Raw genomic sequence first — 25,978 nt, 5'->3', positions numbered from 1 at the left:
AATGTAGTCACTCTGAGTCCAGCTTATGCTGGTTGTTTCTCAGCCCGTACGTGAGAAGGTACGTCAACAAGCTGCAGATGGTAGTTTGTTTCCCCAGATTCTGCCCGGCTTCCTCAAACCATGATATGGGTCGCCGTTTCATAAGTGAAATATTCTTGAGTATAGTGTAAAACACTAATCAAAAATAAATAAATAAATAAATAGAATATATGTGCCAGGCATTGATTTGTTTGATGCTGCTGCATAATGTTTTTAGCCTAAATACAAAAAATCAGTATTTAAACTGATTTAAAAGTCTTCATTTTTATATCATTATGAAAATACTTTCGGTAATAAAACTTCATCTTTAAAATTAAGACTGTAGAGTGAAGGCCCAAGAGTTTCTATCTGTGCACTGCCCAGACATTCCTCATCACTGTAAAATACAGCAAACTGTCCCGGGGTAATGGCTCTCATTGGCTGAGACAGAGTCACATGAAAAGAGTCACAGAGTGCACTCATCCTTGATATGGTACATGGTATCAAAGGATGCTTGTGCTGGAACCTAAAATCCAAGGTAACAGTGCCAAGGTTCTGGAGATCAGGAGGAGCCTTATGTATCCAATGAGGGGCACCTGTCATAAAGGAATCTGTGAACAGCGCTGGGTGATTTGTCCCCGGGGCCTAGCATCAATAAAAGCAACTTCTTTTAAAAAATTTTCCGTCAACAATACAGACACATTAAAACGGTAATCAAAACATTTAATTCTGTTCAAAATGTATCCTGTCGTTCAGTACTAAAGATACACAAAATCGTATGAATGTAAAAGTATATTGAAATTTGTTACAAAAACTTTATGTTTTATGGCAAGTCAAGAACTAAGTGCTAAAAAAAATGACTAGTTTCTGTAGTCATTGAAAAGTAAAAGAAAGTGTGAAATGGTATAGCAAAAATTGCCTCACCACAAGAATATCGTGAGTCTGAATATTTTTATCAGCAACAAAATACCGCTGCTTCTGGCCTGGTATGTGGCATGCTTGTCCAAGAGTCCAATAGTGTATACCTGCACAAAATCAATAAGAAAAATCACAAAATTATTAATAATAGTACCTTGTAGAGACAGCATTTGATAAGGAAATGGTTATTGATCTTACAGTGTAATTTTATGATGTAAATAATTTCATCACACTACAAAATCCTGATATGTTTTTTTTTCTTCTTAACAAAACTTACCTTTGTGAAATCCCACAATACGTCCATCTTCAATGTCTATGAATTTGGCTGGCCTGGGCTCTAAATACTGCCAATTAAAAGAGAAGCTCAGAGTTATCAATCCAAAATAGTTTCCAACACAAGAACAATATAATCTGACACAATGTAGATTTATTTATTTATCTGATAGGTGTTTTACATCGTACTCAAGAATATTTCACCTATACGATAGTAGCCAGTACTGTGGTGGGAAGAAATTGGGTCAAAGTCTAGAGTGAGTGAGTGAGTGCTTGGGGTTTAACGTCGTACTCAACAATTTTTCAGTCATATGACGACGAAGGAATCATTAGGGTGCATGCACGTGTAATGTGCCTCCTTGTTGCAGGACGGATTTCCACCGCTCTTTTATTTAGTGCTGCTTCACTGAGACGACTTACCGAAGGCAAGTAAGCCGCCCCGCCCGAGCCATTATACTGATACGGGTCAACCAGTCGTTGCACTATCCCCTTCATGCTGAGCGCCAAGCGAGGAAGTTACAACTTCCTCTTTTAAAGTCTTAGGTGTGACTCGATCAAGGATTGATCCTGGATCTACCGGTCCCGAAGCGGACGCTCTATCAAAGTCTAGACAGATGAACTACAAAGAATGCAAATGTTTTCATCACTAAAACATGTTTAACTGTAGAAGTAATTCAGATGTCAATGATATAAAGACAACTTTTGGTGAATAAGTAAAGACTGATGACACATATGCATTTTTTTCTTTCCTTTTTTAGGATTACCTCTTCAATAAAGCTGTGGAAATTCCGAGATCCAATGAAACATATTCCCATACTCTGCAAAGACAAGATGTATCTATGACAGATTTCTGGTACTTATATAACCATAAAACATAGCTGCTAAAATTTTCAGGGTGATTTTTCCAAACAAAAATTAGTACCTGCACAATCCAAACTTGAAGCACTGGAGGCATCTCCTGCATTCCAGGTAAATGTGTCTGCTTTGTGGAAAAAACTGAATAAAATAAGTACTACATGTACATTAATGGCTTTGGAGAGGCTATCCCGGAGATTCTTGGCAAAATATCCAAAGTCATCAAAACAAATTTTCTATATTTACCAATAGTTCAAATTATTGCCATTCAATAAAAATCAGACTCACGAATGTCTAAAAAAAATGTACTACACCCTGCTTTATAAATTATAGGACCTTTGCTTCTGATTTTGAATGGCAACACATTCACAGATGAGGTTAATATTTTGTGAAAGATAACTATTTTAGCCATTCTAAAAATTTTTTAAATATTTGACTCGATGTGGATGTAGCAATTTTTTTTCTGGTATATCCTCCTTAAACTGAGGTCTTCCTGTCCTAAATCCTGATGGCTGTCAAAAGATCTCTGAGGGGGAAAAAGTCCATTTAGGGGAGCTAAGCTCCACCAATGTTCGCTTTTAAGTTCATCTATGACGTCATTTCCAAAACTTTCGACAACTGACTCAACTATGCATAAAGTACATTGGTAAATAATACACACATTATAAAAATACATTTTACATGTAAGTCAAAGTGATCAACATCAAAAAGAGTGCTTGTTATGAAATTATAAATGCCTGAAAATCCAACCTGACAATACACGCAAAGAGATTTGCATCGTGAAGCTCAAAAACTGTTTTTTCGGTCTTCATTGCTTATATATGGTTAACAGTTAAACATTGCAGTAGCGGTGTTTTTCGTTTTACTGCTGAACCTTGTTTCTTACCAAGTCCAATTCTGAGAATGTGCAGCATTCAAGGGATTTAACGACGTAAGAAATAAGGTTAGGTGTAATCAGGTTACACAACAAACACCCAGACAAAAGACAGTTCACCTTTATATAAACTATAAAAGCAAATCTAACTAGTAAATAAATAAAAATTCTTTTATTTCTGAAAATAAACAGTATGAAATGATATTAATCTGGGAGTTTAACATACAGGCCAGTGTGTTGTGTGACACACCTGATGTTGTTTGAAAGGTCATGTCTATTTAATATGTATATTTGCACACTGCCCACAACTAACAGCGGGGTAGAATATTGTACCTCTTTCTTTCTTGCAATTTTTTTCAAGCCAGCATCAACTGCTATTGCCTTCACAGCACTCTTGGCCAGGCCTCCAACTGGAAACAAAGTCTTGCGAAGAGCATCTTGTGATATTTGGCTCAGGAATAATGTCTGGTCCTTCACAGTGTCCTCGGCTTTCAGTAGTTTAACACCTAAAACCATAACACATTTTAACCTTGAACTACTTGTGTAATATAATATAAATCTACTCTTCACGCACGTATTTAATCAGTTACTTTCGTCTTTCCTGAGTAAATATAATTTTTCTGGAGAACTTCTTTTTCACTAAATCGAAATGTAGTACACTGTTCTTTTCGCATTTGGATCTTAAATGAATTTCAAGATAATTTTCTTTCCATCATGATGATGTCTCCTTGCAACATGATATCTCAAGCAGTGGTATGCTCAGCCAACCAGTACCTGGCCCAACTGTATGCTGTATGATAAACCACAATGCTCAGATTACCACACTTTGGTCAATCACACTGTAAATATACTGACATTTTTAATGATAAAAAATATTCAGGGCTGCTTATATACTGATGTACATAAGGTACAAAAATGAAAAAACAAACATATAGCAACTTATTCAATAGTAACTGAGAAATTACCTCCATCAGCATCCATGTTGCTTCGCCTGGCATAATGTCCAGTTGCTATTGCATCGCTTTTCAATTCAGAACATGCATATTCCAGGAATGCATCAAACTTGATATGTTTGTTGCATAAGATATCAGGATTTGGAGTTCTACCATTTTCATACTCATGGATAAGATAACTGAAAAAGGAAAGAATGTAAAGCAGATGATCAAGTTTGTTACATGTGGTCAAGTGTATTATTGCCTCTTTGTTTATTTATTCAATTGGTGTTCATTGGACCATACTCAAGAATATTTCACTTATACGGCGGAGGCCAGTGTTATGATGAAAGGAAGCGGGGTTCAGCGCAGGGGATACCCACAACTATCCCCAGAATTCACAGAAACCGCGTTGATGAAAGGCTCCTAAGTCATTGTGACCTAACCGCTAGGTCACAAGGCACACTTGGCCCTTGGAGTGTAATGTCATGTGTTAGACCAATGACATGTAGTAAAGTGCAACTAACATCAATGTAATTATTTTTTGTCTAATTCTGCTTAAGCTATGGTGCTAGGACAAGTGTAATTTGTTACTATTTACGCATTTACATGAACAGATGGAGTAAAACCCAAAGTGAGATAAACTGACAAGGGCGGGTAGGTGTCACCATTTGCCAATTACAACATTGTCATTGATGTCCTGTTTTAACGCAATATGCTGTATACAAGTCCTTTGTAATCAAACAACACAACCTTTTTATCAATTTAAATTTTAATACTTTTGATCACACATTTTGATGAAGTTATAACAACAGAAACAAATCCCTTTGTAACATGTCATAGTAATATGAATATAGAAAACTACTGTCCGTTTAGCATTTTCAAGTTACACATTTTGATTGATTCTGATTGATTCCTACGTCTTACAGAAAAAAACTTAAGTGTTAGCTGCACACTTCTAGGTGAAATACAGTAATCAAGTAATTCATCTGAACTATGGGCTTGGATTTCTAACAGTGCAAATATACTTCTTAACAGGAAAGCTGCAATGTTAAAAGAGAGGCGAGTAGACTTACTATGCAGTACACCTGCAACATGAGGAGTTCCTTTGTTGTCACACTGATATAACTCAAAAATTGTGCATTTCCACACTAACAACTTTAGGTAACCTGCCATTTTAAAAGATCTTAAAACATGGCAACGTCATAATTATACATGTAATTACCCTGAAATCTCTTCAATTACTGGCAATTTATTCCATTGAAATCGGAAACAAAAAAGTAACAGCTCGGCCACTCCTCACCTAAAAACATCATTCCAGTACTCTTTAACAAAATTAACGTCATGAAATGGAATTTGGAGCTGACGACACACAAACTTTGCATCCTCAACATCTTGATCTGCAGTACATCGCCCTGCCTCATCACTGACATCCCAATTTCTCATGTACAAGCCGTGAACTTCATGCCCTGTTAAAGTATTCAAATACTTTGTTATCAGTGAATCCACACTTTACTCATTTATGACATTTATGATAAAAAATGCAACAGTACCACAAAGGCTGGCATTATGATACATACCTTGATTGCCCTTGATATTTGCTCGGTATATGTCAGATTTACATGTAACTGTTGTGCAGCGTGTTTAGAAATAAAGATATCATATACATCTTAGGTATTATATATGATGATGAATATATACATTTACAAAGATGTATGAAAGCATAAAATACCATTGTGCATCTTTCTACATCAGTGTCTTCAAGCTGACAGTTATGGTAACCCATAATCTACACACTCACTGTCGTGTAATTCATAACTTTGTTTGTTTCAGTCATTTATACATAATTTGTAAGCCATTTGGTTTCCTTGGGTATAGAATATTACATACAAGGATTTGTTACTGAGGCATCCACAATATGTTCTTATTTCACATTCTAGCTACCACAATCGGTGTGAAGGAAGATGCAGAAAAATGTTCAATTTATCCAATCACAGTACTGCTGATTTGTCACAAATTAAATAAACGTGCAATGACACAGATACAACAGAAGTACACTAATGGAAAATGAATTGTGTACAAAGCTTATCAACAAACCAACGAATTTGTGACAACAAATGTCATAATTTCAATTACATGGCAACTGAATTGGCCATAAGACTAACATATAATCACAGCCCTACAGAGCTACACCACAGACCCATGCAGGTTGTATCAATCCTATGGGCCCAGTCATATTGTAGAAACCAAAGTTTCACCCAGGCTAAAGCATTTTGCTGATAGTTTTATACTCATCTGTACTTTGTGATGTCCTCCAAGTATCACACTGTCAATATGTAGATTTAAGAATGATTTATCTGGACAAAGCACCAATGCCTTCTGTATATTTTATTCTATAATATGACATAGGCGATATTAAGGGATAGACTAAAGAGAATAAAAAGAGTTATGCGTTCAGGTAAATGTGATGACAGGTAAATGTGATGACATGTAAATGTCCAAGTGATGTTTCCACAAACTTATGTGGTTCTGATGGAATCTTTCCACATTCTCGATCAACGACAAACTATTGTCATTGGCAGCATAAGTCTTGCTGGACCCCAAAAAGTATAGATGAATGAAAAATGGACAGTAACTTGCTTATTTCTATTATTCTAGACTCGGTGACATATTGTTTCCGATCTTATCTTTTATCTATACAGTCCACATAATACCATACTATAACCAGATCTGTAGAATCGACATCCGGCCTGTGGCTATATATTACCACAAGACACATGATACATAGCTCAACAGATTATTCACATATATAGATTATACATGTGTGTGTGTGTGTGGGGGGGGGGGGGGGGGGTGGGGGGGGGGGGGTTACTGTCAGAAATGCCATTATAGATAACAGACCAACGTGCAACAGGATATCAATGGACGTCTATCAGCGTCAGGTTTTAAGAGACGTCAGCAAGGCTAAGCAGAACATTCACATTGACCACTGACACTGTCAATGTCGACTCATCATCGGACTTACCAGATTGCTTTAAAAGAAATGCCGCTACAGCACTGTCAACTCCGCCCGAAATTCCACAAACAATTCGTCGTATACCACTCATCAATGCCATATCCGTTGGAAATCTAACATTTCGTTGTTTATTTTTTCACCACGAAAACTGTCGTCTGCTTTCACTGTGTGTCCTAGTGTAACGTACGTCCCTAACAAACCTCACGTGGTTAGCACTTCCGCTAAAAACAATCTAAATTGTGCTAAGCTATTTCATTGGGTAAAACTCTCTACTCTTGAAAAATAGTCCAATGAAATTGTATTTTATAAACAGCTTTGGTTTGATCATTTGAGCATGTGACAGGGTGGAAATGAAACGAAAAGCTTCACGGATTTAACTTTTGACAGGGAGATGTTTTAAATAAGTGCGCTCTGAGTATTTATGGAGTCCTGACAACACGGATCACAATGGCACGCCATCGTGCAGAAACTCGTCCAGAAGATATACACCATTTGCTTGACATTTTTGTGAAGGCACCTTTTAGGGCAAAGGAAAGTGACCGGAAGGTGAAAGATTTAGCTTTTAATGTTTTCGCAAAGTTAGTTTTGATATTCATTATTATTAGGGACGCGGTGATCGCATGGGCTTTGTTACCCATGTCATAGGATCACGTAAAGCTCATCTGGATGGACCACCGTATGACTGTTGTCATGAGTCTACCATGATGTTCAAGCTCATACATGTATCACATCTATAAGTTTTAGGTGTTTCCTAAGATGTGTATTGCCTGAGACTATAATATAATAGATCTGTTATATTGGTCCCAGGTATTGCATGCCAGCATGCCTCTCAAAGTGTAACAGTATTAGAAATTTGTTTATATTGATGCTGCAGTGACACAAACTAGCAAGCTGACAATATGACAACTTCATTACTTGGTTATGTGGATGCACTGGCTGGTTTGTTGGTCATTGTCAAGTTAGAAAAAACATGATCCTTTGGGATCAGATTCACCTTGTAATGAATATGTGCATGATGGACATAATTTAAGCACGCTCATTTACATGTATGTTTCCTATCCAGCAGTGCAAGGGAAGATCTTCCAGCAACCTGAGGATGGTTGTGGGTTTCCCTCGGGCTCTGTCTGGTTTCCTCCCACCATAATGCTGGCTATGGTTGTATAAGTGAAATATTCTTGAGTACGGCGTAAAACGCCAATGAAATAAATAAATGAATTTACTTATATGTGTATTTGCATTGTACTTCTGTTGGTATCATTTTAAGTGCCAGTATTTGACCACTAAGGTATTGTTTAGAAATGTAATGTTTTAGTTAGGGCACATATGAACTTCATAGAAATTGTATTATAACATGTCCCTATGAGATAACACTTCTCCAATGTGCGAAAACATGCTCAGTGGTCAAATTTGTTGCCATCATACCCTATAGTTAAGCCACACAGGAGAAGTCTTATCTTGTCCATACAGTAAGAAGAACTCCTGTTTCATACATATACTTGTATAACACACTGTGTAGTTCAATTTATTTTTTGACTGTAAATGACATTACCAGTCTTGTTTTAAATTTAATTTTTCTGGAGTGTTTAAATGTTACATGGAGTTTACAAGTGGTGCACCTGTGGTAAATTGGTGTTACATGCTAAACTTCCTCATAATCATGATTTCACCATCATCATCATGATAAGTACCAGCAATTTAGTGCAATAGATATATGTTGACGAAATTTAATAAAATTTAAATAACCCAACATGAATTTTCATGTGATGCATTTTGCATGGACAAATAATTCAGTGGGATTATAGTACCATATATGTTGTATGCACAGCAGTTACTAGCCGCTTCTGTACTTGATGTAGGTGATACTCCTGGAGTAAGCAGCAGAACCATGTCCTGTACCAGTTAGTATTCTGACGGGGTGGCGCCAACTGTTAGTACAGAACAAAAATACCATGTACATGTAAATAATGTAACATCTTTCATAATGTGAATAGCTGAAGGATTTGTCATGTCCTGCACCAACTTCAATATTATTTACAGGATTGTGTAACTGATTAAACATTGCTGTGATTTACATTTGCATGTACATATACATATACCCAATATCATCATGTTAATGTCACTTAAATACATGTTTGTATTTTCCCTGTTGCAGACTGATGGCATCATCCAAAAGTGTTTGGACCTCTTTGGAAGGGACTATGAATTTGCAGTATGTGTCAAGCTCATTAGTGAAATACTCTAACCTGTGTACTTATATGAAGATTTTATCTTACAGAATTTTACAAATACATGAACCCATTTTTGATACATGTACAGTTGCTTATTAATAAATGACAGTAATAAATACATACTGTCAGTTGCACATTTTTAAGGAAATCAGAAGAAAGAAATAAATCTCAGTGTGTGTCTGAGTAAATATGATCAGTCAATAATGTGAAGTAATACACTGCATTGCATACATTGCATTCAGTGCAGCCTTTTCCAAACACAAGCAGTCAGTGGTTCCCTTGTTAAAGTTGAGTTGAACTAATGATGAAGATTAATATATTCTGATCTAAAACAAGATTAGGGCATATTAAAACTCTCTGTCTCTTATATTATACAGAAAGGTAATTAACACCATGTTTATATACCTGGATTCAAACGGCTTTGAGATTGTGAAATATGAGAACTTTATTTTTAGATAATCAACAACACAAATGGCGAGCTTTGTGGCACATATCCTACCAAACTTGTCGTTTTAGAATACGAACGACCAATAACATCCAAAAGGACTGGCCAAGATGGGTAAGTCCATTTGATTTTCTGATTTACATAAAGTAATAAGAAAATTGATCTTCTGGGTTAAGTATTATTGACAGTACATTGGAAGAGTATGATTCCAGCTTTTTTGTTCGTTGCAGCTTGAAAAAAAATTGTGCTGTTATTTTAGACGTCATCTGCATAAAGATGAGACTTCCTGGTGTGCACTGACATGTATCATCTGACTTTGAGTGAACAATCACGTGTTCAGGGTTTCACTTCAGCCATCAACTCACTCAAGTCACTGTAGTTAGGAACATGGCGGATGACTGACTCCCCTTGTCTTCTAGACGACAGAAAATGTTCAGCAAACTTTGACTCAGACACCATATTGTGTTGTAATTATGACGCCTACCATGTAACTTCTGTTCTGCTGTACAGATTATTGGCAATTACAAATTCGTTATAACACATTATGAATAGAAAGGAAGATCGTATGTGCTTTCAGTCTATCATATTGCTTACATGTGCAAGTCACAAGCGATCAGTGCATTGCATCGTTTGTGTGTTATTTCGTAGGGCGGACAGTTTAGACCAGTGATGGATTTCCCTTTATAATTTTTGTTAATTGATTAATTAGGAGTCGATTAAACTCATTTTGTATTTACCTGAACCAACTCGAAAATTCTGAAATCCTTTCCGCAATCTGTCCCTTTAAAGTTGGAATAAACAGTTAGAAAGGAATGTTAATGGCGACTTTTGTATTTTCAGAGTTGAAAATCTTTATGACATGAATAAAATTGGAGATCTTCTAAAGCAAGCTAGAAGAGCACGATGTAGAGCAAGATGTGTTATTCCTGTGATTCTGTTTGAAGGAAAGGTAATGACCCCACATTCTTATAATATGCAAATATACACCAGAGCAGTATTATGGATGCTCATGAATTTCTTTATTCATGATAACTTTTAAATGGTGATTCAGTCAAGTTTCAATTTTACTCATACAAAGAAAGACATACATGTGTATATTTAAAGATTTTACCTTTGGATTTAAGTTGAGAGAAGGTATGAATCCTGTATCTTTAAAGAAATCAGAAGGTAAACATCAAATAATGGTATTTTGATAACCTACATGTAATGTCATGATGTCCGTATAAGCTAAGGATCTATATGTGTACATATATCATTCTAATGGAATATACTTTTGGCCTCCTATTATAAGCCAGTATTTATATTGCATTGCGAAGTAATGATCACAACAAAACGAATTCAACATTGAAGAGTCATCTGCTATATCCAGCTTCTTTATGTTTTTAACCAGCACATATGTAGGTCGGCCACTTTGTCTTCAGGGGCAGAGATATACGGACGATCTGGCCTAGATTTCTTCTTCGCAAGTAAGTGATAAGTCCAGGTCAGAACACCCTTTTAGGTCACTGCTTAAAAGATCTGAAAAATGTGGAACGTAACAAAATAGTTGACTGCAAATTGTGTAAATATTATTGCAAGTGAATCAGTATATTATTGCATGCAAATCATAGTGAAATGGAAGTCTTGGTTATAGTGAAAGATATTACGATATTTTATTGTCAGTGTCGAGAGGAAATCAGAACAATGCCAAATGTAGTCCACTTGTGAATTTGATAAAGGGCGTGACCTGTGTTACTAGGTCATGACTGGGATTAAATTAACCGATCTGTTACATCAGTCCCAGGTCATGATCAGTAGGCCACTGTTATCAAAATGTTGTAACAGTGTAACTCTTGTGTACATAAGGTATTTCTATAATGCATTGGTTACAGGTCCCGATTCAAACAGTGGCCCTGCCCAACCAGGGACAAGTCAGGACATGCAGAAGTAAGATTTAGATTAACCTTACAAGTACACCACAGTTATACTATAGGACCCTTCCTGGCTCTGCCGTCACCTCATTGTTACATTATAGAGGGCCTTCCCTGGCTTACCCATCACACAGCAGCTATACACACTTGGTATAAGTGAAATAATCTTGATTGCCATGTGTGATTGATAATTATTGATTCTTCTACCTTAAATTGACATGTAAGAGTTGGATTAATATTTTTTATCAGAAAGATTTAAGTGTTGGCCTAAAAAGTAACATTTTAAAGAAAAATCAGAAATTCGGACAAAATACCCCATCATCTTAATAACCATGTAACTAATAAAACATGTTTGACAGTCTAAAAACCCTATGTTAAATATTTGTTGACGAGAATTACATATAGTGTGACTTCTTTGTCCTATAAAACTTGCCTTCAAAATGGATCCCTGTCAGGCACTCGGGTTCAACAGGTTTCTTCTCCTAAACTCTGTACACAAACGTTTTCAAAACAATATTGTAAAACTGTCTTTCTTTGATGTCAAACTAATATTTATTTATTTATTTGATTGGTGTGATGAAATTATTTATCAGGGCCGACTGGTTATAGCTTACTGTGATTCACAGTAACACCTCACGCATGCCAAAAAGCATGCATTTTGAGTCAGTTTACAGGCACCGTATGCAGTTTTATGTTTTCGCTGTAACAGGTGTGTTTGAAAATACAGATTATTTAGACATTTGAGCCAAAACAAGAAAAATATTCTTTTCAAATACAAAAAAGAATAAAAAAATCCTAATTTATTTGTTTAAGTTTCTGTGTAATTTCTGTTTTATAAGTACAACATGGATTTATATGATGTAATACAAATTATTCGGAATCATAAAATTGCAAATTGCAAAAGATGACAAATTGACAAAAGTTGAAATTTTTGAAACCCAACAGTAAAATATCCACTTGATAACTGCGCAATTATTGCCACAAACCGACAAAAATTGGTTTTGACCTCATCATTTTTGTTTTGATTGTTTTTATTTCATGATTTTAAGTATACCATAGATATGTAGGTCTATATTGCTAAATTTTTCTCGCTAGGCTGATACTTAGCAGTAAAAGAAGAAGTAAAAAAGGCATTTTATTTCTTTTGTTTTTTTTTGAGGATAAAACCATCCCTGTTACAAGTATTTGGAACCAAGCATAGTCTATGTCATGTGAAATATAAGATCTGTGTTCTTATAGGAATAAAAGTCTAACATTCCTTCAAAAGCAATTGTTTGAAAGCCTTTATGTGATGCTTAAAGTGGATGTTTGTTTACATATCACAGTATAGGTGAAATAGAGTACAATACCATCATGCTGTGAGTGCTATATGTAATAAATGGTATATTGTTTTCTTGACAGTGATTGGCAGCTGTACAACCGTGTGAGAGGCCAAGATATACAGCTTCTAAAGACCCTTAATGTGGGATACATATGTGATCTAATGGTAGAGAAAAAGAAAGTCAAATTTGGCATGAAGTGAGTTCTTCTGAATATCAAAATGAAAAGAGTTCTTTTTCTAAAACTTACATTTTTATTGAATGCAAGTGGAGTATTATTTTCACTTTGTAGGAATGGGTATAATATCTTATCACAGTTTAATTAAGATCCACCTGTATCTTAACCACCACAAATAACAACCAAGCTATAGGACCATTTTAATAACGAGTCAGTGGTGAACTGGTAGCCAGCTATTTGTTTTTTTTCTTGTGAGCCAGAAGCCAGTCAGTGATTTGTCTGTGGTCAGCCAGTAGACAGCCAATAGTTTGTCAGTCAGTAGTTTGTCTATGGTCAGCCAGTAGCCAGCCAATGGTTTGTCAGTCAGTAGTTTGTCTGTGGTCATCCAGTAGCCAGCCAATGGTGTGTAAGTCAGTAGTTTGTCAGTGGTCATCCAGTAGCCAGCCAATGGTTTGTCAGCCAGTACCCAGCTATGGTTTGGCTGTGTTCAGCAGTACCTCCAGCCAGTGGTTTGTTTATGGTCAGTCAGTGGATGGTCTGGGGTCATCCGGCGGTTTGTCAGTAGCCAGCTAGTAGCTGTGATCAGAAAAAAGATGATTTTAACTAAGTAGACTTGATTTTACATATGTTTTAAATGTTTGTTGTTTCAGTATAACGTCCTCAGAAAAAGTGGACAAGGAGCAACGATATAATGATTTTGACATCTTTTCAGTTCCATACCCAGGTTTGTGATACTGAAAGTAATTATACAGATAATAGAACATCTTTTCACATACATGTGTATTTTTAACTTGGTCTTTTCTTATGTTCGTGCATCATATGACAGATTAATGTGACAAGAATTTCAGTGTCTCGTTGCTTTTGCATTTTATTTGTATTTCATTGTTGTTTCTTACTATCGTTAAATATTTGTTCATAGTCTTGCTTTCATTCAATAGGCTGTGAATTCTTCAGAAAGTGGAAAGATAGTGGTTATGAAACAGATCATGTTCTTTTCGATTGGAGCCAGGTAAGCATGTTATAAGTTTGTAAGATACCTGCTGAGGTTTGGTTTTCGGTAAAAGAATCTGACGATGGTTGAAGCAGTACCTACTATTTTCAACATTCCTGGGCAAAAAAGCAGTTTTCCTGTCAAAAAACGTGAATCAAATCCAATGTAGCCAACATTGCGCTTCTAAACTGGAGTACTAGTGTTACATCACACATATTTGGCATACTAACGCCATTCAAGGGCACACAAACGATGTGAGTTTTTTTTCTCACAATTTTTAGTGTTAATTATATTTTTAATCTCTACAACTCATCAGATGCATTTTTTTGTTTTCATAATTTTTTGCTATATCACAGGTATACCATTCAGGTAGGTAAAGTGAGAAATAAAACCAGGACAGTTCATTGTTAAGAAAGAAGTAGGACTAATTAAAGAAATGTTTATACTTTTCTTGCCTTTGTCAACAGGGTTATGTTGATGCATGTCTTGACATCCCACCTATACCCCTTATGGAAAAGCTGGGAGTTGACTGGAACAAGTATAAGGTAGGACTGAGTTCATTACTCCTTTTGTTGTAAACCTTAATGTATTGTTATGATCGATTAATAAAAACTGCATGGATGTTAATACTAGAAAAGACTAGTGTGTATCGCCTGATTATTGTTGGGGTAATATTTGCGTCTGCACAACATGTAATGTTTAAAGGAAATTGACATTCCTGTGTATTTTTTTTTGGCATGTAAAAAGTAATTCATAACAGTTTTGAAAAGAAGAACTCAAGTGCATTGTATTTAAGATTTATATTTAAGGAAATTCACACGGAATCTTCAAAATGTACACACACCATGGTTTGTCTTCTTGTTTGGCAGAACTGGAACCTGTTGAAATTAACACAGAATTATGTGAAGCTGTTGTTACATCTTCTTCATGAAGGTAAGTCTGACATTGTGTTTAAGATGTAAAGAATATTTTCCTGGGATGTATGTGTTTTAATCTATGACAAATAAATTAGAAAATATTGACATAAAGAATTTTAAGGTAATGCTGAATTGATGATGTACTGAGTTTTAGCCAGTGTAATGTTTATGAATACAAATGTTCAGTCAGACAAAGAAAATATACTAGCCTTGTGACTTGTTTCCATTTCATGTAATCAGGGTGTATTGGTACACTGTATCTCTGGGTGGGACCGCTCCCCCATGTTTGTGTCTCTGCTGAGGCTCTTGACTTGTTTCTGTTTCAGGTAATCAGGGTGTGTTGGTACACTGTATCTCTGGGTGGGACCGTACCCCCATGTTTGTGTCTCTGCTGAGGCTCTTGACTTGTTTCTGTTTCAGGTAATCAGGGTGTGTTGGTACACTGTATCTCTGGGTGGGACCACACCCCCATGTTTGTGTCTCTGCTGAGGCTTGTGACTTGTTTCTGTTTCAGGTAATCAGGGTGTGTTGGTACACTGTATCTCTGGGTGGGTCCGCACCCCCATGTTTGTGTCTCTGCTGAGGCTTGTGACTTGTTTCTGTTTCAGGTAATCAGGGTGTGTTGGTACACTGTATCTCTGGGTGGGACCACACCCCCATGTTTGTGTCTCTGCTGAGGCTCTTGACTTGTTTCTGTTTCAGGTAATCAGGGTGTGTTGGTACACTGTATCTCTGGGTGGGACCGTACCCCCATGTTTGTGTCTCTGCTGAGGCTTGTGACTTGTTTCTGTTTCAGGTAATCAGGGTGTGTTGGTACACTGTATCTCTGGGTGGGACCGCATCCCATGTTTGTGTCTCTGCTGAGGCTTGTGACTTGTTTCTGTTTCAGGTAATCAGGGTGTATTGGTACACTGTATCTGTGGGTGGGACCACACCCCCATGTTTGTGTCTCTGCTGAGGCTTATGACTTGTTTCTGTTTCAGGTAATCAGGGTGTGTTGGTACACTGTATCTTTGGGTGGGACCGCACCCCAATGTTTGTGTCTCTGCTGAGGCTTGTGACTTGTTTCTGTTTCAGGTAATGAGGGTGTATTGGTACACTGTATCTCTGGGTGGGACCGCACCCCCATGTTTGTGTCTCTGCTGAGGCTTGTGACTTGTTTCTGTTTCACGTAATGAGGGTGTATTGGTACACTGTATCTCTGGGTGGGACCGCACCCCCATGTTTGTGTCTCTGCTGAGGCTCTTGACTTGTTTCTGTTTCAGGTAATCAGGGTGTGTTGGTACACTGTATCTCTGGGTGGGACCGTACCCCCATGTTTGTGTCTCTGCTGAGGCTCTTGACTTGTTTCTGTTTCAGGTAATCAGGGTGTGTTGGTACACTGTATCTCTGGGTGGGACCGCACCCCCATGTTTGTGTCTCTGCTGAGGCTCTTGACTTGTTTCTGTTTCAGGTAATCAGGGTGTGTTGGTACACTGTATCTCTGGGTGGGACCGCACCCCCATGTTTGTGTCTCTGCTGAGGCTCTTGACTTGTTTCTGTTTCAGGTAATCAGGGTGTGTTGGTACACTGTATCTCTGGGTGGGACCGCACCCCCATGTTTGTGTCTCTGCTGAGGCTGAGTCTGTGGGCAGATGGATTAATACACAAGTCCCTCTCAGCCACTGAGATTTTATACCTCACCATTGCTTACGACTGGTTTCTGTTTGGGTAAATATTATAAATAACATTATAATACATTGCTGAAGCATCCATGTTTATACAATGAAAAGGAGCTCGAGGATTTTCTTATTATTTTTTTTTATTTTTTGATGCACTTCTGATGTATTTTTCTTCACTGAATATTGTAATCATAGTGTTTCAGTACATGTAGATAATGTGGTCTTTATATTTTACATATTGTTTACTTTTTTCAATCTTTGTTGTCTTTGTTCTCTTTAAAAAGTTGAAGGTCAAGGGAAGTTTTTTTCAAATATATTGAAGCATTCATTAACCGTGGTTCTATTCTCTTTTTTTTCAGTCATGATTTGACAGATAGATTGCAAAAGGGAGAAGAGGTACAACTCAGACTTCATCAATATCAACATTGTCAAGCATTTATTCATTAATTTAGAACATATTTACATTTAATCTAAATGTAAGTGCAACAGTTGTGATAGATTTCATGGAAGTAGTTTGAAAGATGGCATAGGATGTTTGTAAGTATTCTTGTGTATAACACAAGTGTATTATATCTGGATTTGTTCATCTTTTTATCTGTTACAGATTCTCTATTTCTGTTTCCATTTTTTGAAATTCATTGCATCTGAGGAGTTCTCACTTAAGAGAACTCCAACACCAAACATGAAGCAACGGTAAGCAGAAATTTCAAACTGCATGCATTGTAATATATTGGCTTGAACTTTTCCAGGAAAATAAGTAGGGTAAGTTGTTTCACTCATTATGGTAGAAACAAAATGATCTGAAATGTAGTGGTTATGTCAAGGGAAATTTATTAAAATATAATATAAACTTAAGTTTTTCAATAAGAATTACCATTTTAGCTTCCCTATCTGATTAACTGATGCTAAGGGTTTAATATAATGTTAATCACTAGGATTGACTACACAAATTTCTACTGTGGTTTTGTAGATGGTGTGTTTACAATGCATGTTTTTAAAAACTGTTCTTGCTGCTGCCCCACTTGGCATCCAGCACTGAGAGGTTAGAGCAAGGAAACATGACTTGTTGGCCTGGTGTCATATCTTGTGTCCTCTGCATGATACTTCAGTGACGGCAGCACTTTGCCGACATGGACTCCCCCCGCCACAAGAAGACACAGTATATGTACATGCATCTAATGACTCCTCGTCGTCATATGACTGAAACATTGTGAAGTACAACGTTAAACCCCAAGCATACATACATACATACAGTTCACATTTACAATGTGAACCCTTGTTTTATTTTTGATAGGAAAGGATCTCAGGCATCAAATATTTCAGAGACAGACTGTCACATAGATGGCATCTTGCTTGGTAAGATTTCATACTTTGTTGTGCAGAATGATAACCAGTACTTATTTGGTAATACCTTGACTTTGAGATCCAGACTGGTATTGCTCAGTGGCTGGAAGATCAAGTTAATTTTACAAGCTAGTAGACCACCCAGCCCTGGAAAAAGCCAGTGTCATATTCTGTAGTTATTTTATGTTCATATCTCTGTTTATTTCCAGACTCTGACAGCCATGTGATCAGCAGTCATACAAGTAGCAACAGCAGTCTAAACAGTGGGAGCAGTGGAATAGACACTGGGGGCAGCATGGGGCTCGATACTGGCTCCCTTGGAATCACCCCAACTAATATAGAGCCAGCCTTAACAAATGGGTACGATATCTAAATTTACTTTCTCTCTCACCTCTGGTGCCAAAATATTATCAGTTTTTGCTCCACTTGTTATATGTCTGTCATTCAGGTGAATACTGTGAGGTACTTAATATTCACGTGGAACTAATTTTTGCAGATTTCGCTGTCAATAATTTACCGTGAAAAATAATTCCAGTGAAAAAAATATCCAGTATTGAATCATAAACTACAGATAATAGTTTTAATGAAGTGAAACCTTTGCCAGGGTGAAGGGAGTTGCCAGCTAAATTTTTAAACACCAGGGAGGGGAAGTTATGGCTTAGATATATACAAACTCTGGTGCTAAGGCTTGGTGGGTATAAAACAAAGTGGGAGTTTAATCGTCTTTAGTTTGATCAGTCTTCGCTATGCCTGTTAAGTGAAAGAAGAGTAGATACCAGCACTTGTTGGCTTCTGATGAATGTCTAATGATTGAGCTTCTAACAAACTGTTAAGTGTGTGCAACAACACAATGGCCATTTGACAGCTACGGCAATTTTTGCGGCTTCTGACCTGCTACAGAGGACGATTAAAATGGAAAACAATGCAAAACTTACCCTGTTGCTTGATAAAGAATGAGTGACTGATTCGAAAAGAAGTGACACCTGTTTGAGTACTGCTCACAGTAGGTGCGAAAGTAATCTCACATAGTGATAATCCATCCCCCATTGTTTTAATCTCTGATCCAGATCACGAGGATTAGGGACACCACAGGAAACAAAGGAGGATTAGATCCACCCATGACAATACCTGGTTTACGTGGTTGAATAATTCTGGCCATATTCTATCTTGGAAAATTTTAAGATCTGTTTTTAAGTATTCTCTTAAATACGCGAACATTTCTTGGGAGAAAATCCGCGAAAATAGATTCCAGCGAATAATAAGTACTTCAAGGTATGTCTGAAAAAAAAAAATTGTTTTAAGTGTACTGATTTAGTTTTAGGTGGATACATAGAAACAGAGGATGTGTCTGATCTCACATTTGTCTGTTTCTGTTGTTGTTATGGTAAACAGATTGCCAGTATATATACAGTGTAAATATACATTTATTTATGTTATTGGTGTTTAACACTGTACCCAAGAATCTTTGGCTTCGACCACAGCTGTCAGTTTTATTTATGGAAACAGACTACAACTTTAACTTTTGGTGGATTCATGGACATAGGGTGAAGATTTCTCACACCTTTCTGCAGTTGCCATGGTAACCAGTTTACCAGTATCTACCGTATATCTGCTAAATAAAGAAAAGTAGTAATATACTGGGATATGTTTTGGGTTCACCTGAATTTTTTCTTGTGTTTCATCTTATGTATATATATATATATATATATATATATATATATATATATATATATATATATATATATATCATGCTTTTGTCCAAACTACCCTCAAAGATCCTTGAAGCTGAACATGAAGAGAGCTGGGCACGTTGGTTCAGTTCCAGCAGAGTTATCAGCCCATTACTCTGCTCCATCCAGCTCCTCCTCTTCCAGTCCCATGCCGGTACCAATTAACCGTATCCGAAACACAGAAGCCGTCACTTCACAGTCACCTGTCTCGGGCAGGTAAATGCAATTAATTCTCTTATTATACCTGGAAAAGATGAATGGCGAAAAATTTAGTATAAGGCAAGATACATGTAACTTTCCATGTATTTTTGGTTGATACTCTTAAACTGGCCTTTTTCTTTCAGAATATTTGTTTTTAATTGTGTTAGGATGTCCTTACAGGTAGAATGAACTAATGGACTCTAAAATTGTTGGCAATATTACATGGTAATATTAAACAAACCTGTTAAATTGGGTTGCCTAATATGGCTTGATTTTGAATATTATTCCTAATAACATTGCATCAGTGTTGTTTATAGAGTGATAATGGATAGAGTTTAGATGTACAACTCACAACCAGTCTATAGGTCTTGGCATGTAGTTAATCTATGCAGATAATAAAATATTACTTGTTATCAAACTCCTAGTTACACCTGTACATTACCTGTATGTATGGTACTAAAACATGTATACTTCTGGGGAAAATAGCTAACAACCTCAGAATATCTTGTGTTTTGTTATACATAAGAGCATGGATGTTTAACAGCTTCATCGCATGTCGCTTGTATGTGTTGTCTTCACTGTTGGTTTAACATGTCTTACTAACTGCCTCTAATAACAGCTGCTTGAGTTCACTCTTCAATCCAGTATGGCCTTTGATTCTAAAATCTGAGCTTCTCCAACCATGCATTTGAGGAACTGGAATGACTCGGATATGTTTGTGAAACAAAAGCACACTATTTGGTGAAATATATTTAATAGTGTACCCTTACAATTTTACATGTGTATTAAAAAATACCTGCACAACAGACAGAAAAAGCTTCGTAACTTTCTCTGGTTGAGGATAAACATTGCTAAAATTCTGTTTTGTTGTAAAGTTGGCAGATTATTTCTGGGTCGGAGGGTATTGGTGGTTTTTCATTGTTACACGGTACCTCATGTGATCCATCCTCTCTGGCAGAGCTCTACCTTAGTTCTAGACGGTCAAGCCATACTAGTTCGTAAGTGACAATTACATTGCATTATTATCATAAATATCAGCTTACTGGAGATTCCATGGTCATAAAAGACATACAGAAAAAAACACTTCATGCATATCAGACAATTAAACTCGGACATAATGGCAGAATTAACTAAATAAAAAATTCAGCAGTTTTATGGGAAACTGTGATTTTATAAGTTAACCATTATGTGCCATTACATTTTTGTTTTCTGTCTTCTACAGTTAAAATAGGGAGTGTGTTTTTTTGGTTGGGGGGGAGGGGAGTGGAACTATTGAGCGTATTGTATATCTCGGCAGTATCCATTCAAGGATGGCATTTCAAAAATGATTTTAAAATTATTTGATGATATGAGAAAAGACACGGAATACAAGTTGGAAAAATGGGGGTGGGGGGGGGGGGAGGGGGGGCTGTTGCCAACCAAACCCAGTGTTTGAGAAAAGTTTGGTTACCTATTTTTAATTTTCTCACATGTTTATCTGAACATCAGTTTCTGTAGAGTATGTAGTTGAACAAAATAATTTGCAAGCATTATGAATTTGCCTGACTTGCTTCAGCAGAGCTAAAATTTTATTTTCTTTCACTTCATTGCAACTTTACATCAGGATTGTTGCATTTCTTTCTACAGTATTTGCTTCTCGCAGTGTACTAAGCAGCAGGAACAGCTTTTTAATATTACCGTTATTTCTTTTAGTAGACAGCTCCAACAGAGCTCAAGAAGTAGGGCGAGAAAATATGAAGACAATTAAGGCTTTGTTACTTGCTAATTTGCAGTCCATCTGCCTTGTTGCTGTTGATGGCTTGACTGATGTATTTACCACTCAAATAGTTATGTTATTATTCATTGGCTGAAATCCAGCAGTCATCACGTCATCAACTCAACCCAAACAGAGCCTTTGCAGTTTTTAAATGCATGAAGATATGACATTAATAAATTTTTTTACCTACTTTTGCCCCCTTTCTTTTTAATTGTAAGTTATCTTTTGTGGATTTATTTGTGGCATTTAGTGACTTAAGTTTCTCACAAAGTCTTCAAATTTTCTGTTCTTTTTTGATTATTATTTGTTGATAGGGTATAACACATATCTTATTAGCATTTATTTGATGTCCCCAGCTTTAAAAAGCCAATATTTATGTGATGTTCACAGATGCAGTGAAGTCACAGAAGAAGATGTCAGTGTGCGATGGCAGAGACTTAATAATGTTTGGAGACTTTTTAGCAATGCATATGCCAATAAGATCAGCGTTAGATATGGTACACAATCTACTGGACTTGGAGCATTCCTAGATCGCTTTACAGAAAGAGTGGGAATCAGAAATAATCCTATCTGAGGATGAACAGATTTCAGTGGCCAAACAGAAGCAAATCAATAAAACATGTTTCAAAGACCAACCTGGTGATATATCAGTTTCCATGAAGAATTTGTTAAAACTAATAAACATATTTATAAGAGGACGATATATAACATACTAATTTGTGATGTTATGATTGTATTACAGTTTTAGTAAAGGACCATTCCAAGGAAAAATTTTATCTGGGCAGGGCATGAAGATGAAAGCTCAATTTCTCTAAACCAAGAGTGTTTTCTTTTTTTGTTTTTCCTTTGTTAGATTTTTTTTTTTAAATGGTTACCGGTTTGTGCAATTCTTCATTCATTTATTCATTGTTTGTATATAAACATCTTAAATTCTCTTTTTTAACCTCTTGTGACAGTATATTTTATTAGAGAGTATTATATGAGTTATGTCCTCTGGCTGATGTGATTACCTGAGATTATTAACATAAATACTTAAAGATTTAAGGATTCCATGAAAGGTACAGATAATCATTGCTTTAGACTATTTAGTTTATGGGTATATCACCCAGTTAGATATGTTGATGGTAGCATAATGGCCAAAGAATTAAGCAAGTTTAACAGATATTTATTCCTTGGTATGTAGACTCATTTAGTGGACATTCCTCTCAAAACTTCCTTAAATCTCAATTAAGACATGTGCATCAACTAGGTGTTCAAAATGTACAATGGATACCCAAGTACATCCAGTGGCTGTCAACATGTGCGATGTTAATTGATGTGGTGCATAACTTCAACCAAGTTTATCAGTGGGAAGATATGGACTAAGTAAAGAATTCTCATTCTGATCCAAGGAAAACTCATATTTTCTTGAAGAAAAAAAAAAGTAGCTCTGTAAGAGAAACTGTTTTGTTCAGTGCGATTGCCATATATGTGAGCAATTTGTGAGTAACAAATAGAAACTGTGCCCTATATTTGGTGATTATATCCAACATTATCATTTAGTGTACCATAAGGATTAAGAATAGGAGTTACATGTGTATATGGTGCCTGGTCGAAACCGCTCATCATAAAAAGATACCACAAGGTAATGGGATATTGTTTTCTCTTTTATCTGTGATAGTGTTTTTGTTTAGAACTGATTTATTTTGTGTATACAAGGAACTGTTTACCTCATAAGCAGAAATATGTTGAGCCACAGCATACGATGATATAGTAAATCGGGGCCTACACTTGTTGACAGTGGCGTTTAGATTAAAAGTTGACCAGGTATGAATCACATGACGATATACACTACTTACATAATACCACCTTGATTCTGTTGGATTGGTAAAATGACATTCTTATCTACAGTACTTACATACTCATAGACCTCATAGCATTTGGGAAGGTAAAAAAGAATGTATACAAAACAATATATACAGTATAGTTAGAAGATTACTATTAAAATTATATTCATTTTATTGTGGTAGCGTATGTATACATGTAGTTATCCATATACTTTTGAGTACTCAGTAGGTATCATCCAGAGCCAAGTGGAAACTTCGGAATTGTGATGAAGAACAAAAACATCAAATATAAAAATTATTTTACTGTTTGTTCATAAGAGCCAACCATTCTCTCAGCACAATGTAAATACTTAAACTTACTCAGAACACATCTGCAAGCTATCTGAACAAAAAAATCCTGAAAAGCAGGTAATTTTTGTTCAAGAAAACATTCATTTTTATAGTCCCTTGGAGGAGTGGAAATAGGACCTAACCGCGTAATGTGTTCATGCCAAATCTTCTGCACTCATTAATACACTTATACAATGTACTTTTTGTCCCTTTAGACAATAACAAACTTACTGTGTATTCTTTAATTCATGTTAAATGAGTCATGAATAAAGAATTAAATTTTTAATTTCTTTTTCATTAAACTGACACGTCACAGAAATGGAAGACCACCATTTGTTTCCATGAAGACTATACCATTATTATTTTTTACGTGGAATTTACGTTAAGACCAATTTTTTTGGAGGCGCCTAGTACATGTTATCTAGCAAATCAAAGCCCTTTCAAAATTTACAAATTTGTTTCATTCTTTTTTAAATTAGCTGTTGAACGTAAACAATGATATATGAACAAACATCCGCCTTAAATATACCAATGATTTTTTAGACATTGAGGATTTATGAAAAATATAGCGATCTTGACATATTTTTATCCCTTGTGAGATTTTTCTCAGATGTAAAAAAAAAGCAATAAAACACGTGCAGATCGGTATATAACACCTTGTGAAGGTGACTCAGACAACATGTAATAGAAGAACAAGCCCTACAGCAGATCTGTTCCTCATTCATGCCATATTCCATGTAGATGTAGTATGTATGATACCATTTACTTAGTCTTTATCAATGTTAAAAGTCTCCATGCATTTTAGAGTTTTATTTTTGTCTTTCACCACTACCCTGAAAGCCTGTATACATCTCATTTTTACCACTGGAGTGGAAAAATATCGACAGATAAAAAGACACACAGCTAACATAATTCCCTGAAAATAAACACCGTTGTATGTAATGCTTGTTTTGTTCTGTTCATGTAACCTCACCCATATAACCGGGAATTATTTTCACCTTAGAAATGAATTATTGTCCATTCTAAGAAGTGTTCATTGCTGCATAATTTGTGTTTCTTAAAAAATTTACGACAGGAGCTGGTCTTTGTCAAATGGTTGAGATGCTTGTACATTGTTGCAATATAGGCCACCCAAGATGTGGGTTCATGACTGACAGTGTACATTGTTGCAATATAGGCCACCCAAGATGTGGGTTCATGACTGACAGTGGACATTGAATTTGTGGATCCTCACCTCACCACTTGTAAGATCTTGTTGAGTGAGTGAGTGAGTGCTTGGGGTTTAACGTCGTACTCAACAATTTTTCAGTCATATGACGACAAAGGAATCATTAGGGTGCATGCACGTGTAATGTGCCTCCTTGTTGCAGGACGGATTTCCACCGCTCTTTTATTTAGTGCTGCATCACTGAGACGACTTACCGAAGGCAAGTAAGCCGCCCCGCCCGAGCCATTATACTGATACGGGTCAACCGGTCGTTGCACTATCCCCTTCATGCTGAACGCCAAGCGAGGAAGCTACAACTTCCTCTTTTAAAGTCTTAGGTGTGACTCGACCAAGGATTGATCCTGGATCTACAGGTCCCGAAGCGGACGCTCTACCAACTGTGCTATCCGGGCCGGTAAAGATCTTGTTGACAATAAGCGATCGACCACATGGCTGTTTGCGCAGCCTCTACATTCGTCATAAGGAACAGTTATCTTCCACCAATATGGTGTGATCCTTGAGCGCTGAAAGATTTGTTCATCTCAGGTACAAAAATTCCCGGGATCAACCTTTCTTAAGTGATGTTTCCCTACTTGTCCTATTGAGAAGGCCATTATCAGTTTAATTAGCATGACTATGTACATTATCCAAACCAACGCTAAAATCTTCTTTCTAGTAATTCACCGCTTCAGTGGCTTTATGATTAAAGCGCCCGCTTCGAAGTTGGGAGACCTGGGATCAAACCCGGGTCAGGTCATACCAAATATTTAAAAATGGAACACGCTGCTTCCGCGATTGGCGCTCAGCAGTAAAAGGTTAGAGCAAGGAAACAGGACTGGTTGTCCCTGTGTTAGTATAATGTGACAGAGGTTAAACATAAGAAACCTCAATTGCCAATCGGGGCCTCCGTGGCTCAGTTATTTAGCGCGCTAGCGTAGCATAATGAACTCTTCCGCCGTGCGTAAGAAGGTCCTTCAGCAACATGCGGATGGTTGTGTGTTTCTCCCCGGGCTATACCCTATACTCCTCCCACCATAATGCTGGCCGCC

At 36.6% G+C, this 25,978-nt stretch overlaps 2 protein-coding genes across 3 annotated transcripts; one reads left to right on the top strand and one right to left on the bottom strand.

Annotated features, from left to right (window-relative positions):
- Positions 1 to 175: 175 nt before the first annotated feature.
- LOC135470206 (mitochondrial tRNA-specific 2-thiouridylase 1-like) lies at positions 176 to 7,055 on the bottom strand. Its single transcript, XM_064749016.1, has 8 exons — positions 6,896 to 7,055; positions 5,174 to 5,339; positions 3,904 to 4,070; positions 3,272 to 3,444; positions 1,974 to 2,027; positions 1,214 to 1,280; positions 943 to 1,043; positions 176 to 663 (listed from the first exon to the last, which is right to left on the bottom strand). Exons 1-8 carry the CDS (start codon positions 6,984 to 6,986, stop codon positions 313 to 315), a joined length of 1,170 nt encoding a protein of 389 aa, XP_064605086.1. The 5' UTR covers positions 6,987 to 7,055; the 3' UTR covers positions 176 to 312.
- Positions 7,056 to 7,242: 187 nt separating this feature from the next.
- LOC135469886 (myotubularin-related protein 14-like) lies at positions 7,243 to 24,836 on the top strand. Of its 2 annotated transcripts, XM_064748517.1 has the most exons (19): positions 7,243 to 7,432; positions 9,039 to 9,095; positions 9,570 to 9,673; positions 10,400 to 10,508; positions 10,950 to 11,025; positions 11,431 to 11,485; positions 12,871 to 12,987; positions 13,617 to 13,690; positions 13,905 to 13,975; positions 14,425 to 14,502; positions 14,827 to 14,890; positions 16,422 to 16,584; positions 16,895 to 16,931; positions 17,140 to 17,228; positions 17,830 to 17,891; positions 18,089 to 18,239; positions 19,655 to 19,825; positions 20,686 to 20,808; positions 21,957 to 24,836. In XM_064748517.1, the coding sequence occupies exons 1-19, from the start codon at positions 7,334 to 7,336 to the stop codon at positions 22,138 to 22,140; spliced, it is 1,884 nt and encodes a 627-aa protein (XP_064604587.1). In that variant the 5' UTR covers positions 7,243 to 7,333; the 3' UTR covers positions 22,141 to 24,836. The 2 variants fall into 2 exon arrangements, with proteins under 2 accessions (XP_064604587.1, XP_064604588.1); XM_064748518.1 differs by lacking the exon at positions 20,686 to 20,808 and having other exon boundaries at positions 21,957 to 24,835.
- The last annotated feature ends 1,142 nt before the right edge of the window (positions 24,837 to 25,978 follow it).

The sequence above is a fragment of the Liolophura sinensis genome, chromosome 7, assembly GCF_032854445.1.
Source record: "Liolophura sinensis isolate JHLJ2023 chromosome 7, CUHK_Ljap_v2, whole genome shotgun sequence".
NCBI classification, from domain to species: Eukaryota; Metazoa; Mollusca; class Polyplacophora; order Chitonida; family Chitonidae; genus Liolophura; species Liolophura sinensis.
Note: the sequence above shows the minus strand (reverse complement) of the source record. Positions and strands in the feature narration are given on the sequence as shown.